This window comes from Lissotriton vulgaris, chromosome 9 (assembly GCF_964263255.1).
Source record: "Lissotriton vulgaris chromosome 9, aLisVul1.2, whole genome shotgun sequence".
Taxonomy (NCBI): Eukaryota; Metazoa; Chordata; class Amphibia; order Caudata; family Salamandridae; genus Lissotriton; species Lissotriton vulgaris.
In genome coordinates, this window is record NC_141697.1 from 531,534,892 (window position 1) to 531,550,049 (window position 15,158).

The 15,158-nt window shown below is 42.5% G+C and overlaps 1 protein-coding gene across 1 annotated transcript in view; it reads right to left on the bottom strand.

The window, feature by feature from the left end:
* The window catches only part of ITPKC (inositol-trisphosphate 3-kinase C), a 902,887-nt gene that overhangs the window by 33,160 nt on the left and 854,569 nt on the right, over window positions 1-15,158 (bottom strand). Inside the window, exon 4 of the mRNA XM_086938015.1 lies at window positions 7,615-7,714. Coding sequence (XP_086794141.1) covers window positions 7,615-7,714 — 100 coding nt within the window. The remainder of the gene's footprint in view (window positions 1-7,614; window positions 7,715-15,158) is intronic.

Sequence of the window (15,158 nt, forward strand, 5' to 3'; positions counted from 1 at the left end):
GCTCTCCAGGACATTTTCTTGGACAATTAGACGCCAGAGGATTCAAACGTGCTTACTCTATCTAGGGGTGCCCCTCCAAGTTTAGGCCTACCCCTGAAAGATTTGTGCAGGATTAGGATCAAAAATTCAGTTTTAGTGGTGTTTATCATTAGGCCCCATATGTCACAAAAGCATTTGTATCTATCTAAAAGTGACTGAAGCCCTCTCTGCGTTTTAGATACTAGCAGAGTATCATCTGCGAAGAGGAGGGTCACAATTTTTTCCCCGCCTAGTGTTGGAGCATCGGCATGCTTTTAGGAAAGATATTATACACATTTGTGTAAAGTGAGAAAAGCGTGGGCGCTAGTACGCATCCCTGCTGTACTCCCCTACCGAGAGGGATTGGGTCACTGAGTTGCCCCTGTGAACCCCACCTCACTCTGGCAAAGTTGTCTTCATTGGCCCTTATGAGTGAGTTGAGAATTTCAGTTGGAATTCCCATACCTTTAAGGACTTGCCACAGCTTCTGTCTTAAAACTAAATCTAATCATCAAGTCAATAATAGCTATATATAAACTGCCCTTACCAATGACCACAATTTTCCAATAAAGGAGGAGAAAACAGAACATTGGATCAACTTTCAACGTTTTTCTCTGAAGTCTACTCTGGATTTCGAATGGCATTTTAATTGGCCCACATCTGTATCTTTTGTAAAAGGGATCGGCAGAATACCTTTTGAATTGCATCAATTAGGCTAACAGGCCTATAATTAAAGGGCAATTCTCTGTAAACGTTTTTATATATGTGGAACACCTCTGCCCTTCGCCATAATCGGGGCACCTCTTGCTAAAGCATTCGAGAGTAACAGAATATAACGGGACCAGCTCGATTTTGTCATATAGGAAGAGGTCCCCTGGTATGCCATCAGGACCTGGGGCTTTTGACTGAAATATTCTGCCTATAGAGGCTTCAATGTCCCTTAGGGAAAATAACTACTGCCTAGTGTCGCAGCTATTTCAATTACTTCCCTGGGTGATAGTGGTGTATTGCTAGTCTGGCAGCCAAAGTATAGATTCAAAGAAACCTGCATCTCTACGAGGACTATCAAGCAGGCCCAGAAATCATTAATGCAGAAATGGCAACAAGGTAAGTGACCAACCATACTTCTCCTCTCTGCAGTTTTTGACTTACATCAAGGTCTGTAACAGGCAGCGATATAGATCTGAGTCAGTCAGTGTTGCCCATTTTATTCTTTCTGTGGATTGCTCACCACAGTGTGAGGCTCTACTGGTATCAGTGCTTTTCCAGTATAATTTTGCCACCTTGCTAAGAAATGGGGATTCGTGTTGGGTTCCCTTCACAGCTGTGCAGGATGCTGCAGGGAGTATTTTACATCTTGAGTAGAGCAGACTTTTTACCTCAGTAAACTTACATTGGGCTTCCTGAACTGCAGTGATAAATCGGATATATTGCAAATGTGGATTCTTCATTATTTAACACTCCTATCTCCCTCGCCTGTTGTAAAACCATGTGCATACACGGAAATTGAGAGGCTGGGTGAATATTGGACAAAGGGCATCTCCAGGTGGTAGCTGTGGACTCAAGGAACACTCAGCCCTCTCTACCAGAAACATTCCTGAGAAGTTGGATAATCATAGCTCTCAGACAGCAGTTTCTCGGCAAACACGTTAGGCCTCCTCCTCATGTTAGTAGATCCAGCCAGGCCAGTAAAGGGATATTGTTGTGGCGTGATCTCACTTAGAGTTCTTAATTTTTGGCTTTTATAACGGTCAAAACTTTCTCTATCTTAAGTAGCTTTTTGCTTCCGATGGTGATGTGGTCTTCTAGGTCAGATATCCCAATCTCTGCCAATATGTTCTAGTGCTCGTGTAATCCGTTCTTCCCATGAAATAGCCCAACTTGGTGAGAGCATATCTATCTTGCCAACAGTACACTTAAGACTTGCTTTGGAGTCTGAAAGGAGGATTGTGGCAGTAGCCTAAGTGGATTAGCTGGTTCCCCCACTACCACCATCTATTGTACCTGTTTCAGTTGAGCATTTCGGGGCTCTGCAATGCTGAACCATCAACTTGCTTTGCCTATGGAATTCTGTTCCTGTTGTGTAACCGTAGCACTCAGAACACAGGCCTGTATTGGCACACTCAGTAATCAGGATGGACGTCAGTCATCTGCCAGCAATGTATACTACTCCAGTCAGGCCTCAAAAATAGAAGACACCTCCGACATCGCCCCCACAGGGGCAAACTGTTGGGTGTCCTGTAATCCTACACTTAGATCCAGAATCTGCTATGCGCTCCACTGCGTCCTCAGATATTTGGGAGGTGTAAAACGTAAGAGATTGTTGTCTCTGTTCAGCATGGTTGGTGGTTTACAGGTGGTATCCCTAGGCACGATGCTGGGTCTCCATCAATGCCAGATCTCGGAGATTGTGCCCTTCTCACAGGTCGTGATAGCAATTCGAAGTAATCACAGATCATGGCCAAAACTTATTGCCCCTGTGACCAGACGTCTACCTCAATATTGTTTCGCCCTCCAGGGCATACCTCGGGTGAGTCCATGGAGCTGTATGGTAATCATTAGAGCAGAGCCTCGCGATCAAGCATCCCTCTTTGCTAAAGTCTCTTCTGCCCTTGTGGAATCTTGTGTTAGCATTATTATAGCATGCTGTTAGGTAGAGTATCTATGAGCACTTTCAAACATGTCCTTTGACATCATTGTAGGGGGTATCAGTTTTATTTAGATCTTTTGGTTTTGTAAGTTCTATTAAAGATCCTAATCCCCTTCCTCCGACATTGAAGTTAATGTAGATTCCTAGACACTATGTAGTTCTTTTCACATCTGGATTTTCTGAGAATTTCCCTCAAATTTCGAATTTTAAGCGTTTACTTTTCTTCAGCTTGGGCTGGTTTTATTTACTAGTTTATGCATTTAAGTTATTCAGCATTGTATTCAGGGCCGTACTGACCGTAGCGGGCACCAGGCGTTTCCCTGGTTAGCTGCCCGGGTGGGAGCTGTTTTTGGACCCATAGGGGGGTGTTTTTGTTACTGGGGCCGGTTTTGCAGCATAGCTGCAATATCAGCCCCCTGTAACAAAACCAGCTGCAGTGTTTTACATTCGCATCACGCACCCGCCCCTTACGCGTGGCCCCATTTTCTTACAGGTACATCTTCCTGATTCTTCTTGCAAATAGGATTTTATGAGCAGTTTTCAATTCTTGGGGTCTTGTTATAGCCACCAGACACAAATTGAGGGAAACTTGATCCTATGTTCTTATGCACCTTCCCCATACAATACCTCGCAATTCATTGCTGAACTGAAGATTAACTTTAGGTGATTTGGAACATTGACATATGTGATTGAGGAGAGTCATACCTCTTCTAATATTACAAATGTGGCAGCAGTGGAAAAATGAACCAGCACATCTACCACCCTACAGGTGTGGTCAGTAATAAGAACAAAAGTGCAATGTGCTAGCACAGACTGCAACACTGTCTAAAGGTAGTAGTTTGCAAGGGATTCTGGGTAAAATAACCTGGTAAGAGTTTAGATTTAAAAAATGTACATCATTGCTAGGTTTCCCTAAATGCAGGCTGAGCTACGGCCCAAAATCCAGAATATCCCACTTTGCAACAACAACAAAAAAGGGTAATATTCCAGTGGAAAAATGTGATGTGTTCATGTTGCGTTTTCCTGTCGCAGGCACAAGGCTTACCCACTCAAGTGAGAAGCCACTGTTACTGGAAGACATATGGGAGCACATAATAGCAGAATGTTTGATATTACCAATTGGATTTTGCTGCATTTGTGCCTTTCAAAAGTAAACTAGTGTGCAAGAAAGAAGACATTTTGAAAAATACCCTCTAAATCATATGCTTCTACAGGTACCCACAAATTCACTGGCTTAGAAATAACCACTGCTCCTAAATTTCAACAGTTAAAGGGATTAAGAACTGGATGGTGGGGTTGGGGGTACAGGAAAGGTGTTTCAGGATGGCTGATTACGTTTTTCAGTTACCTACACTTCAGAAAATGAGCAGCAGCATACTAAGAAACGTTTACTTTCCTGCTGTCATCTGTGGACAACTAAGTTTGCAAGCCAGTCATGCACCAAGTTTAAGACTTGTCACTTCTCAAAATGTATAGCATTGCTCAGCAGCGACAGAAGAGATGGCGAAGTTGTACGGCACTGAAATTCCCAGTGTGTATGGAGCATCTTATGCACTTAAGTGCAGGCTGGGTATGTACGCATGTAGGTATATAGCATTTACACAGCACAAACCTAGCCAAAAGGCAGCAGAGTGCTGAACAGAGTCCAAGGCAAAGACAGTCAATGTGAACAAAAAAGTAGCTGTCTTCTGAGAGCGATAGTGAACTGTTACTCCCATCATGATGTAGTGTTCTCTAAAGACGGGTCTCCAGCACTCTTTTAGATTTAAGCAGAGATGGGTCAGTCCAGATGTATTAAGGAAGGTCTTTCAAGATCTTGGGTGCATTAATGGAGGCAGCCAGTTAACTTTTTTTCTTCTTATTTACACTTCTTTGTCTCTAGCCCGACAGCAGCCAGGCTGCAGGTATGGCACATGAGGTGAAAAGCTTTCCAACTAAATAACCAGGTGTGCCAGTCGCAATGGCTTTCTAGATGATTTTGAAAGTGGTGCCGGCTTTCAGGTTGGGAGTGCTGCAGTCACATTTCTTGAAGCCCCTGAGAAGCAGTGTTGATGAATGAAGAATTCCCTACTGGTGGGGGAAGTCATCAACTTGGAGGCTGGGAAGAAGGTACTGCTGTCATCAGATGGCTTTAACAGCTATTCTGAAGTGGATTCTTGGAAGAATGTTTTTACTTTCGTCAGTAAAGAGTGCTCTTGGAAGAATGTTTTTATTTTCGTCAGTAGATAGTGCTGGTAGCAGAAAGCTTTATTTTTCCTGGTGATGGCAATGTGCCCCTTGGGCGGGGAGGGGGTGGGGTGGTGGAGTTCAGTGTCCTGGGTGAATCCTAAAGACTTGCAATGAGTGACAAAGGATTCAAATATATCCAGGTTCCTGCTGTTGAGGTACGTTTGGACTACTTGTTGCTTGCTGATCTTGCTGAACAACAGGAATTCTGTTTTGGTGGTGTCAAGCCTTAGGTCGGTTATGTACACCAAGGTCTGGATAAGTGGCAAGTAGTGTTTGAGGCAAAGTGTCTGAAGCAGAGGGGGCAATCAAATACCAATGCAGTTGTGTTGTTGACATATTGGTGAATTTGAGGTTATCTGTGAGTAGAGCAACACGAGGGGGCATGTATAGGTTGAAGATAACCAGGAACGAGATGGAACCTTGGAGAGCTCCAACGGTGATCTGCATCTTCTGGGAGCTGGTGGTGCCGATGTAAGTCATCTATTTCAGAAATACCTGGTTCATGAACACAAAAAACATCTTCAGCCACTCTTCACCCTTTACAAAACCCTCATCACTCCATCATCTTCTTTAGAGTGACTCATTAAGTCTGCGATAAATAGGTTCAGAATGAACTCAATCTTACCCTATCACTTAATTCCACCTACTTCTCCTGCCATCACGTCAGTTAAAAAAACATATACTTTCCTCCCCCTTGCATTATAAGACTAGACACCCCTCCTTGATTCTTGGGCCTCTACAATGCAATATCTTCCTCGAAGACATTTTAGGCTTTTACAGGTCATTTGGAATGAAACACTCCCTTCCAGACCAAGAAATATCCATTATAGACATTCATTTGTGGGGATATGTGGCAACTAGGTAATGTCCATGTTCCAGTTCCAACTATTCATGTACTATGGGAAATTCCAGCAGCAGTCCTTCATTGGGCACAACATTGTGCCTGTCTTAATGTAGTCCTCTGGCTTAAGTCTTTCCAGAATCACATCAGTAAATGTGCTAGAGGACTCAATAAATTATTATGCCCCTTAGACAAAGAGTAAAGTCTGGATTCAGTGACGTAGTATTACAACTTTTTGGTTTCCCTAGAGGCGGGATCAACCAGCAGTATTCCACAATGTCCTACATTTTCTCATAAACCTCCAGTAAGAATGATGCTGGACCTTAACTCATTCCATTCACCAACTGGATCACAGTTGCATGCAGGGAGTTTTTCTCTCAATGATCTCCACAACAGACATCTGACTGACCGATCTCAACTCAGCACTACTTCTCTGCCACTAACCCCAGCTTTAATAACTCTTCCAATTTGTTTCACCCAGCTTTCCTACCGCCTTCTGTTTTCCCGCGATTTCCTCCCAGGAGACCTCCCCCCAGCCATTGAGAGAGTGTGTCATATCCAAGTAAGAAAGACACACATTAGGTAAATGACACAGGTCAAGGATTGACTAAGGTCCATTTTTAGCACTCACTATTCTCCAATGAAGAATCCGGAGGTGTAACACCAAGCCTTCTCTAGAACCCCATCTTGTCACATTAGATGGGGTAATTAACTTTTTCCAGGTGAAAGGGCAGTGGGGAGGCTAGAAGTGGAGTCTGCAACAGGGTGCCACAGAGTGGCGTCCTTCAATAAGCATGCTTAGCTCAACCCCACTCAGTCTGTGGCCTATTAAAATAAAACATCTATCGGCTAATGCCGTGGACCATTCCATGTCAGACCAAACTCCCAATTCCCTACTGGAAAACAGACCCAGGTAGTTGACTGAATCTACAAGGTGGAGCAGGTTCCCGAGGTAAGCTTGAGCCAGCCATCTACACAAAATTCACAGGTCAGATTAGTAGGCTCTTAAATCCTAGGATACATTCAGGAGGGAATATAATTGATTATGGCTTAACAACAATATTTCCTCCATCTCCTGATGTGGGCTCCCATTGGGAACAGTGAAGTCAAGCCCTAGGAACGAGCCTCTTTGCTTAGAAGGGGAATTCAGCCAGGAAAGACAATTAAGTGTTCCTCTCGCAACCAATCAGAGCTGGAGTCCTAATGTTTACAGAACATTTTCAATTAAGATTGTAGCAACAAACAAACCTTGAGGGGGCCACTTAGTAATTAATATCAACAGGGAGTATCTCAAAGGACTGATCCTAAAGGCTTCTCAACCACTTTTGCACGTGGCTATACTTTACTAGGCAGAATTCAAGGTCTCTAAAGCCCATTATGGGAAATTTGGGAGTGGAAAATGCTGTATTTTTACTCTCATAATTATTGTTCACAGGCTATTGTGGAAGATGGAGTCATTCACTCTGCTATGCTATCAGCTCATGGATGGGGCTGCCTATACATATGCTCCAGCATTCTGCCAACAAAAGGAAGAGATTGATAGGGATGCAGACAGTCTAGGGTACTGTACCATTTCAAAGATTTCAGTATAAAATATAGAACAACAAGGGGGGGGGGGGGGGGGGAGGGGGGGGGAGGAGGGGGGAGGGGGGGGGGTTAAAAAAAAAATCCCAAGGAAAGTTGAAAGTAGATTCTGTGGACTACTGAACACAGTAGGGTCCGCTTTCCACTATATTATTTGAAAAATGGATCTTATCTCCGCCCACACCCACATTCTTGTGTCTTCAATTTGAGATGAGAGATTGAAGGCAGAAAGGTTTGATGGTCACTGTTCATAGCAAGTGTAAGCAACACAAAATTCCCATGTACAACTTACCTGCATGTCCAGCTAACTGGATCCAAGGATATCTTTTTTTAAATGACACAACAAATGGAGACCAGTGCACCACAGTCTTCAGCTTCTTCCATGATTTGTTCTAAAACGCAAAAAGAAGAAATCATTTTAGATATATAAACTGCATAAAATCTAAAAGGTTTTACACGGTTAAGCATAACTCATTTGAGTGCACCAATATGCTCTTTTGATGACATTAGTCTACACTAGAAAACACAAACATTTGAATGAAGATCACTGATCATCGGGGTGTGATCAGATTACAGTATGGGAAGTAATGACAGCCAAGATGAAGCACATAGTGATGTTCGGAATAGCATAGACTCTGCAAGTAAAAGCCAAGGTGCTTTGACAAGTGCTATATGGATTCCCTGTTCCTAGAAAACATGCAGGAAAAAGCAGGTGGGTAGCATGTTGAAAATGCAAGGCCTGCTTTAGAGGGGGCGGGCAGGAGCATTCATATTTCTGGGGGCCAAGTTACGGTAGACTCATCTTTTGCCATTCATACAAATTCAAATGCACCTTACTCTAACAAAGGCTTTTAAGACTTTACTTTGATAGCCTGTTGCCTTTTTGTCTCATTTTCGTGCTGGTCTCAGACGATTTGGTTGCTTGGTCTCAGCGAAGTCTTGAAGAACATACAGGACCCATTTGTGAATATGAGATTTTGGTGGTGGTGTTACCTTGAAGTACCAAAAATTTCACTTTAGAATAATTCGCAGAAACTAAACATCACGAGATTGCACTTGCTCAATCGTGGAAAGTGACAGTGAGTCAGACAGGTCAAAGACAACCTGGATCATGCAAAATGTAAACTGAGCTGGCCTGGACCATGCCCAAATCAATCTCTACTGACAAATAGCTGACCAGTATATTTCTATAAAGCTGCAACATACTATGCGATTTCATTTTTGTATGTCTTTCCAGTGGACTATGAGCACAACTGCCAGGTAAGAGGCAGATATTTGGTTAATTGTGTAACTTGAGAGGATAATCTTTCGGTCCAACATCCTCATGGAAAACATTCCATAATATAGAATCACAAACATTTAACGGTCTTAAGGATGCAAGACTTAGTCGTGCATCAAGAATAGATCATGAGAACATAAAATCAGATTGATAACGCTTTAAAATTAATGGCCTTAGCATATAAAATCAGTTTTGTGCAGTAGGTATCACGCACACATTTTTTTATTCAGTGGGAGATGAAGGAGTGCACCAACAAGGACAGAAAAATGACAAGCGTGCCTCTGTGAAACAGCAAGAAAAGATGTGTAGTCTAACACAGGTGCACAGGCCAGGTAGGATATGGTTCAGGCCCGCAAATATGATTATATATGCTACGGAAACTAGACAGCACAGTTAATCCCATATTTAGGGGAATATCAAGTATCACTAATCTACAATTTTTGAGACCAAGTTAAGGAAAATGTTTAAAAGCTACTTCCACCACCCCTCAGTCATCACCACATCGATCACAAACGTACGGGAAAGGCTGAAAGCAGCCTGTGCAGTGCAGGTTCCAAAGGGAGTTCAAGCAACATACCTCACCTCCACAGCTACCTCAGATTTGGTGCAAGGAGAGAAGACAGTCCATTGTAATACTCCACACACTGACAACCCAAAAACATACGTATCTCACAAGTTTGAAGGACACGCCACAAGGTGCACTCACACAAAAATACACATTCACAGGAAAAAACGTACAATCATTCCATACCACGCCTGCTCAAGCTAGGACTAATCGATGGACAAAGTGCACAACTGAATATTGGGAAAAATATAAAATAAATATAAAAAATAAATTTGCTTTATGTACAGGTCTATGTACAGGTCTGAGTTTCTAAATATTTATCCATACATGTACATACGCAACTTTATAAAATACAACTTAATATCGCTATTTTTTATTGTGTGTCTATATTTTTTTTTTACACTGCATTCTCTGCAATGACGAGAACTGTCTGTGCTCCGATGTGTGTGTGTATATATATATATATATATATATATATATATATATATATATATATATATATATATATATATATATATATATATATATACTTTACTCCCAACTGTAGAAAAAAAACCTTCAACTCTCCCCAACTCACTACTCTATATCTCCTCTTATTCCTCTTTACCTCCACACTGACTCCTCCCTAATCTCATTTTACTATGATCTCCCAAATAACCCTTTTGAGACGCTTCCTTCCTCTATCCCTTCTTTGACACATCACAAACTTCACTGTACTACAATGAACTCCCAAATAACACTCTCTTGGCTCTTCCCTCATTTATCTTACTCAATCGAACTAATAGACTCACATGTCCACTGCTCCAATTAACAACTTATATTTCACAATACTAATCCACAGCTAATCCACTTTGGAGTTTTGAGTAGCATGCTACTTGTCGAAATTCGCTTGAAAGCCTCATCAGGGGTAGTAAGTGCTATATCAATACTATTACAATGAATGAATGAATGTTGGATTTATAGAGCGCGTGGTTACCCTGGAGCGTCCCAGCGCTGTACCACTGGGGAACCCGTCCTGGCTTTCCCTGTGAGATGGTCCCTTTACTGGGCATCCCCAAGGTGCAGCCAGGCATCCCCGGCGGTGATGGGGCCGGAGTGGATATTAAGCAAGCTATTGCCCAGAGTTGCAGCGTGGGACCCCATGGCACCGAGGCGAGATTTATCGGGCCCGCTGACATTGGTCCTGCACCCGGCTGCGTCGGGAATTGAACCCTGGTCCCGGGCCGACCTCTGCCTCTGAGCCACACTTCTCCACTAAATAAGAAGTGTGTACCAAATCACTAACTGGCAAATAATCAATAGACACGTGATTTATAAAAACAGAGGAACATAAATATAATTGTAACGGTATAGAGAAAAGTTGTAGTTTTTTAATTTTATTTCTGAGAGAATGTACATGAAAGAATGGTTTTGCCATTCCTTCGTTATCTACATTTACCCGAGTAATGAGGGAATTAGGAGTTCTAAGATTCTGGACAGAGGATTTGTCATCTCTTCTAGGAAGCATGAGCAGTACATTTGAGACTCACCAATGAGCTCAAAGAGTGAAAAAATACAGTTTCACCATGTCAGAAGTAACACAATGAATCTCAGAGTAAACATGTACATAAAGCTATAACCTCCAAACAAATCTGTACTTAGTTCAAATGATCACAGAGACCACAGTTCACAGCACACAATACGCTGAACAAAAGAAATGGAAAGTGGTAATCTACAGTGCAACCACTGAAAGTGATGCAAGATCTCAAATAATCTATGAAGGGATGCAGATGATGTTTAATAACGTACACAGAAGCAGAATTCCTACAAAGCGTTTCAGTGAGGAGGGTGTATACCTTTGTGTCAGATGCACTCTTCCTGGGCTCTTCTATTTTTCCGTCTTGTTTGCCGCTGTGAGTTATGTTTTAAGCAGATAATGCTTTCATGCTGTACTTCTTCACGGAATGGCTGCAAGACCATTACTACTACTTGCCTGCACGTGACGTAATTCGCTAATAATCAGGCACTGAAGAGCAAATAGTGTCATGTTTTATTACCTCGCCCAGTTCAAACAACTGAGTGCTGAACAAGTTGGCAAGGTTATTACTGAGGATATCACAACACCTCTCTCTCTTGTCCGTTTTAGATTTCTCACATACAATATACTTTTAAATAAAGCACGGCACAGGTGCCACAAAATGGAATGCATAATAGGATCGATTGAGCTGTGTGTGTACGCAAATATCAAAGACAGAATGGTGGTTATGTAATGAGGAGTTTAAAACCGGCAGGGTGCCTAAGCATCAACGGCAACGAACGCAAGGACAGTGGCCTTCTGGCCACCAGTGAAGTGCTCAAGCGACAGCTGGCAGTACTCCGACCTCATATGAGAGCGCATGCAATCTACTCACTGAGCAGCGAAAAATGTAATACAAAAACAGTCCTCGCTCCACAAACACAAAGTAAAATACAAAGATTCTACAGCAGAAAACGAACTGGCTTTCAATCGTTGAAGAAGAATTACATGGTATAAAATGCTATTCCCTCTAGGAAATTACTGGTAGATGGTTAACATCAACAAGAGCATTACAGTGACTGATTACCTCTTCCTTGGGAAGCTCCATTTTTATCGAACGCTTCATTTGTAAGAGCGTGCTTTTAGCTAAAGAGAATTAAGAATAAAAAGTTGGCAATTGACGGTAAAGATGCTATTTTTAAATCGCCTTATATTGACAAATAAAGGAATGAATTGCAAGATGTGAACGCTGTAAAAGCAAAGGTGTTCTGAACTGCTGCGGGGGCTGTCTTCGTAAAGACAGGCTTCCACAACCCAGGGGGGTGCCCAGACATTCTTCCGCAGCGGCCGTCATTCAGCTCTCGGAGGCATCCACGGTGCAACCTTTCGTTCCTCCCTGAAATGTCAGATTTGGTCGGCTGCTCAAGCTGACAGTTCGATCCACACCGTGGTGCTGAACACAAATCTCGCCACCCCTCAAATTAATCGCTAACTAAAAGTTAAGTGTAACAGCGAAGAAGGGAAAACAAGAAATCTGATAGGATGTCACCAAGAGTGCAGAGTGCGGACCTGACAAACCCTGCTCAAAGGTCACAGCGGTTTAAATCCAAGCTGGGTGAGGGAAACAATGAGCTCTGATATATTTCAGCAATCAGCAGACGCTATTTATAAATCTGGTCTAAAATGCAGAGATAAGGTAAAGATAATGGCGCCCTGAAGGCTGCGCTTGATGCCCAACCTTCCAACGAGGAAACGACTGGAAGTTGTGGAAGTTGATAAAAAAAAAGTAATTCTTTATTGTCCATTTCATTCTAAAAGTCACATTACCCAGAGAGCTCCAGTTAGAGAATGTCAATTTGACTGCAGTAATAACACGATTAGATAATCGAGTTACCGCAATCAATAGTCGTGATATTATTGAAAAGTTAGCTTGAAGGGAAAGTAACATGGAGCAACAATTCTTCGTGTTCTTCTGCATTCGAAGGTGCAAAGCTAATAACTGTCTGTTGCCGTTTCTAACATACAGGGAAGTGACATGGCTGCATTCCTGAGCTGTTGATACGAAGCTCCGGTCAACGGAGAGTCCAACAATAAGTAAGTAAAGGGCTTATAAAGCGCACGAATGCCGAGGCGTCTTAACGGTAAAGGGCTTTCAGACTCCGAAAGTGCCTTTGGATCGTACAAGTGATAGGAATGCGCTATACAAATGCAATCAATACTACATTTATTCAAATAGAAAAATAGTGGTAAGCACGAATAAAACCAAGTGTTGCATATGCAGCACAGTTTATTACACTTTTGCCCATCTCTAAACAAGAGCCCATTGGGGACTTGAGGCATACGTAACCAGCAGAAAGAAGGTAAAATATCAGCCTGCCATAAATTGTTATTGCATTTATATAGCGCTTAATACCGCTGACGAGGTGTCAAAGCGCGTTTCAGCAAGGAGCACGCTACTCCGGAACCCAAAAAGGATTCGTATAGGGAATTATGAATTAATTTGAGTGGTGGACACGTGTGTCTGTTATTTAGTTTGAAAAGGATAGTGGAGGGTTAGACGAGAGAAGGGTCTAGAAAGTGTTTATTTGAAGATCACAGCAGGAGGTGGTTTGCTGTATATTTATGTTTGAGTATGGTGGTTATGTGGGGAAGAGCCAATTCTTGTGTAGTGTTCTGAAGATAAGGTGGTTATCCGTGGATATTATGTTGGGGGGGTGTTTAAAGAGTTCCATAGTTTGTTTGCTTGAACAGAGAAGGATGGGCCACCTGTTTTTTCCCTAGATGGTGGGATTTTCAGGCAAAGTGCCAATCTAGAGGGAAGGATCCTTTGTTGAATGTATTTGGTGATTTTATTCCTAAAGAGTGACCCTGTTCCATGTATCGCTTTGTGGGTGATACAAAGCAGCTTGAATGTGGATCTTCAGGCAACCGCTAACCAATGTGGGGCCTTCAAGCCAGGGAAAATGTGCGCTTGTGGCTTTATATGCAAGAGATGTCTGGCAATAGAGTTCTGAATCTATTGTAGTCTTTTCATAGTTGTTAAAGATGCTCAGTGGTAGAAGCTATTTGCGTAATCTAGTTTAGACAGAAAAAGCGAGATAATAGCCTGGACTTGTGTGCAAATTTTCAGGTGTGGGGAAGATGCATCTCAGATTTGTTATAGAATTTAAGCTGGATCTTGCTAGTTTGTCACTTGGGCATTCATTGATAGCTTGGAGTCCATGGCAAGGTTTCTTACTTCCTTAGATACTTTAGGCGGTGTTCCCAGATCATCAGGCCAGGTGGTGAGTGGGTCATAATTTTTCTAATCGCCACACGAGTATTTCCGTTTTGGAAGTATTCAATTTGAGATGGCTCCATGTCATCCACTGATCAACGGCTCTGAAATAACTGAGAATTTGTCAGTTTCCATGTCTTTGGGACTTTCCAGTTTAAGGAGTATTTGTGTGTCGTTTGCATAGTTATAGCATGTGAGGTGAAATTCACTGATCAATGCTGGCAATGACTTCATGTAGCTGTTGAAAAGCATGAGTGAGATGGTAGAGCCTAGAGGGCTCTCCTACTTTTGTGAAGTAAGTTTGTATGAGAAAGGGGGAGGGTATGGATGACATTTGTTCTGTTTTGAAGGTAGGATGTGATCCAGACGAGGGCAGTCCGCTCTATGCCAGCTTCATAGACTATGCCCAGGAAAGGTCTATTTGCAATCAGTCTGTAAATGTTGGGGTTAACAAATTCCTACATCCCAGTCAATCGGGCTTCTGACCTCACTTTAGCACTGAGACAGCGCTCCTGGTAGAGGTGCAGCATGTCAAAAGTGCCATTGACAAGGGAGGCAAGTTTATTCTGATCATGTTGGACCGAATAGCTGCTTTCAACATATTTCCCCATTTACAACTACTCTTAACGCTTTCTGGCGACAGGGATCAGAAACACAGCCCTGAAATGGCGTACCTCTTTTCTAAGACATCAAAGCCAAGAATTATGGCTACCCCCATTTTTTGTGCAAGCTAGAACTCTCATTGTGGGTGTACCCCAAGTATCTGCCCTAAGCCCGACTCTGTTCAATATTTATCTTAAGCCTTTAGCAAGATCAGTTGAGTCAATGGGCACAAAAGTAAATTCATATGCAGATTATTTGCAGTTTCTCTTATCCTGGGGTAGGGGAGAGGAGCTGGACGGAGAGTTCATCTTGAAATTTCTTGCTAAGGTGTTTCAGTGCTCGGCCCGGTACCAAATGAATTGCAACCCGAATAAAAAGGAGATTGTGATCTTTGGAGATGCCCCTCCTAACTTTCTAAGAACCTGCTGGCTTAAGGTTGCACCACAGCCCAACCCTCCAGAATTCCATAAGGAATCTAGGCATCGAATTTGACCACACCCTCTCCTTCCAACCGCAGATACATGTACTAATTTGCTCATGTTTCAGCACTCACTCTTCCATGCTGAAAAGATTACTACCTTTCTTGTCTGAGTCAGCCATCAAAAAGGTTATCCAGG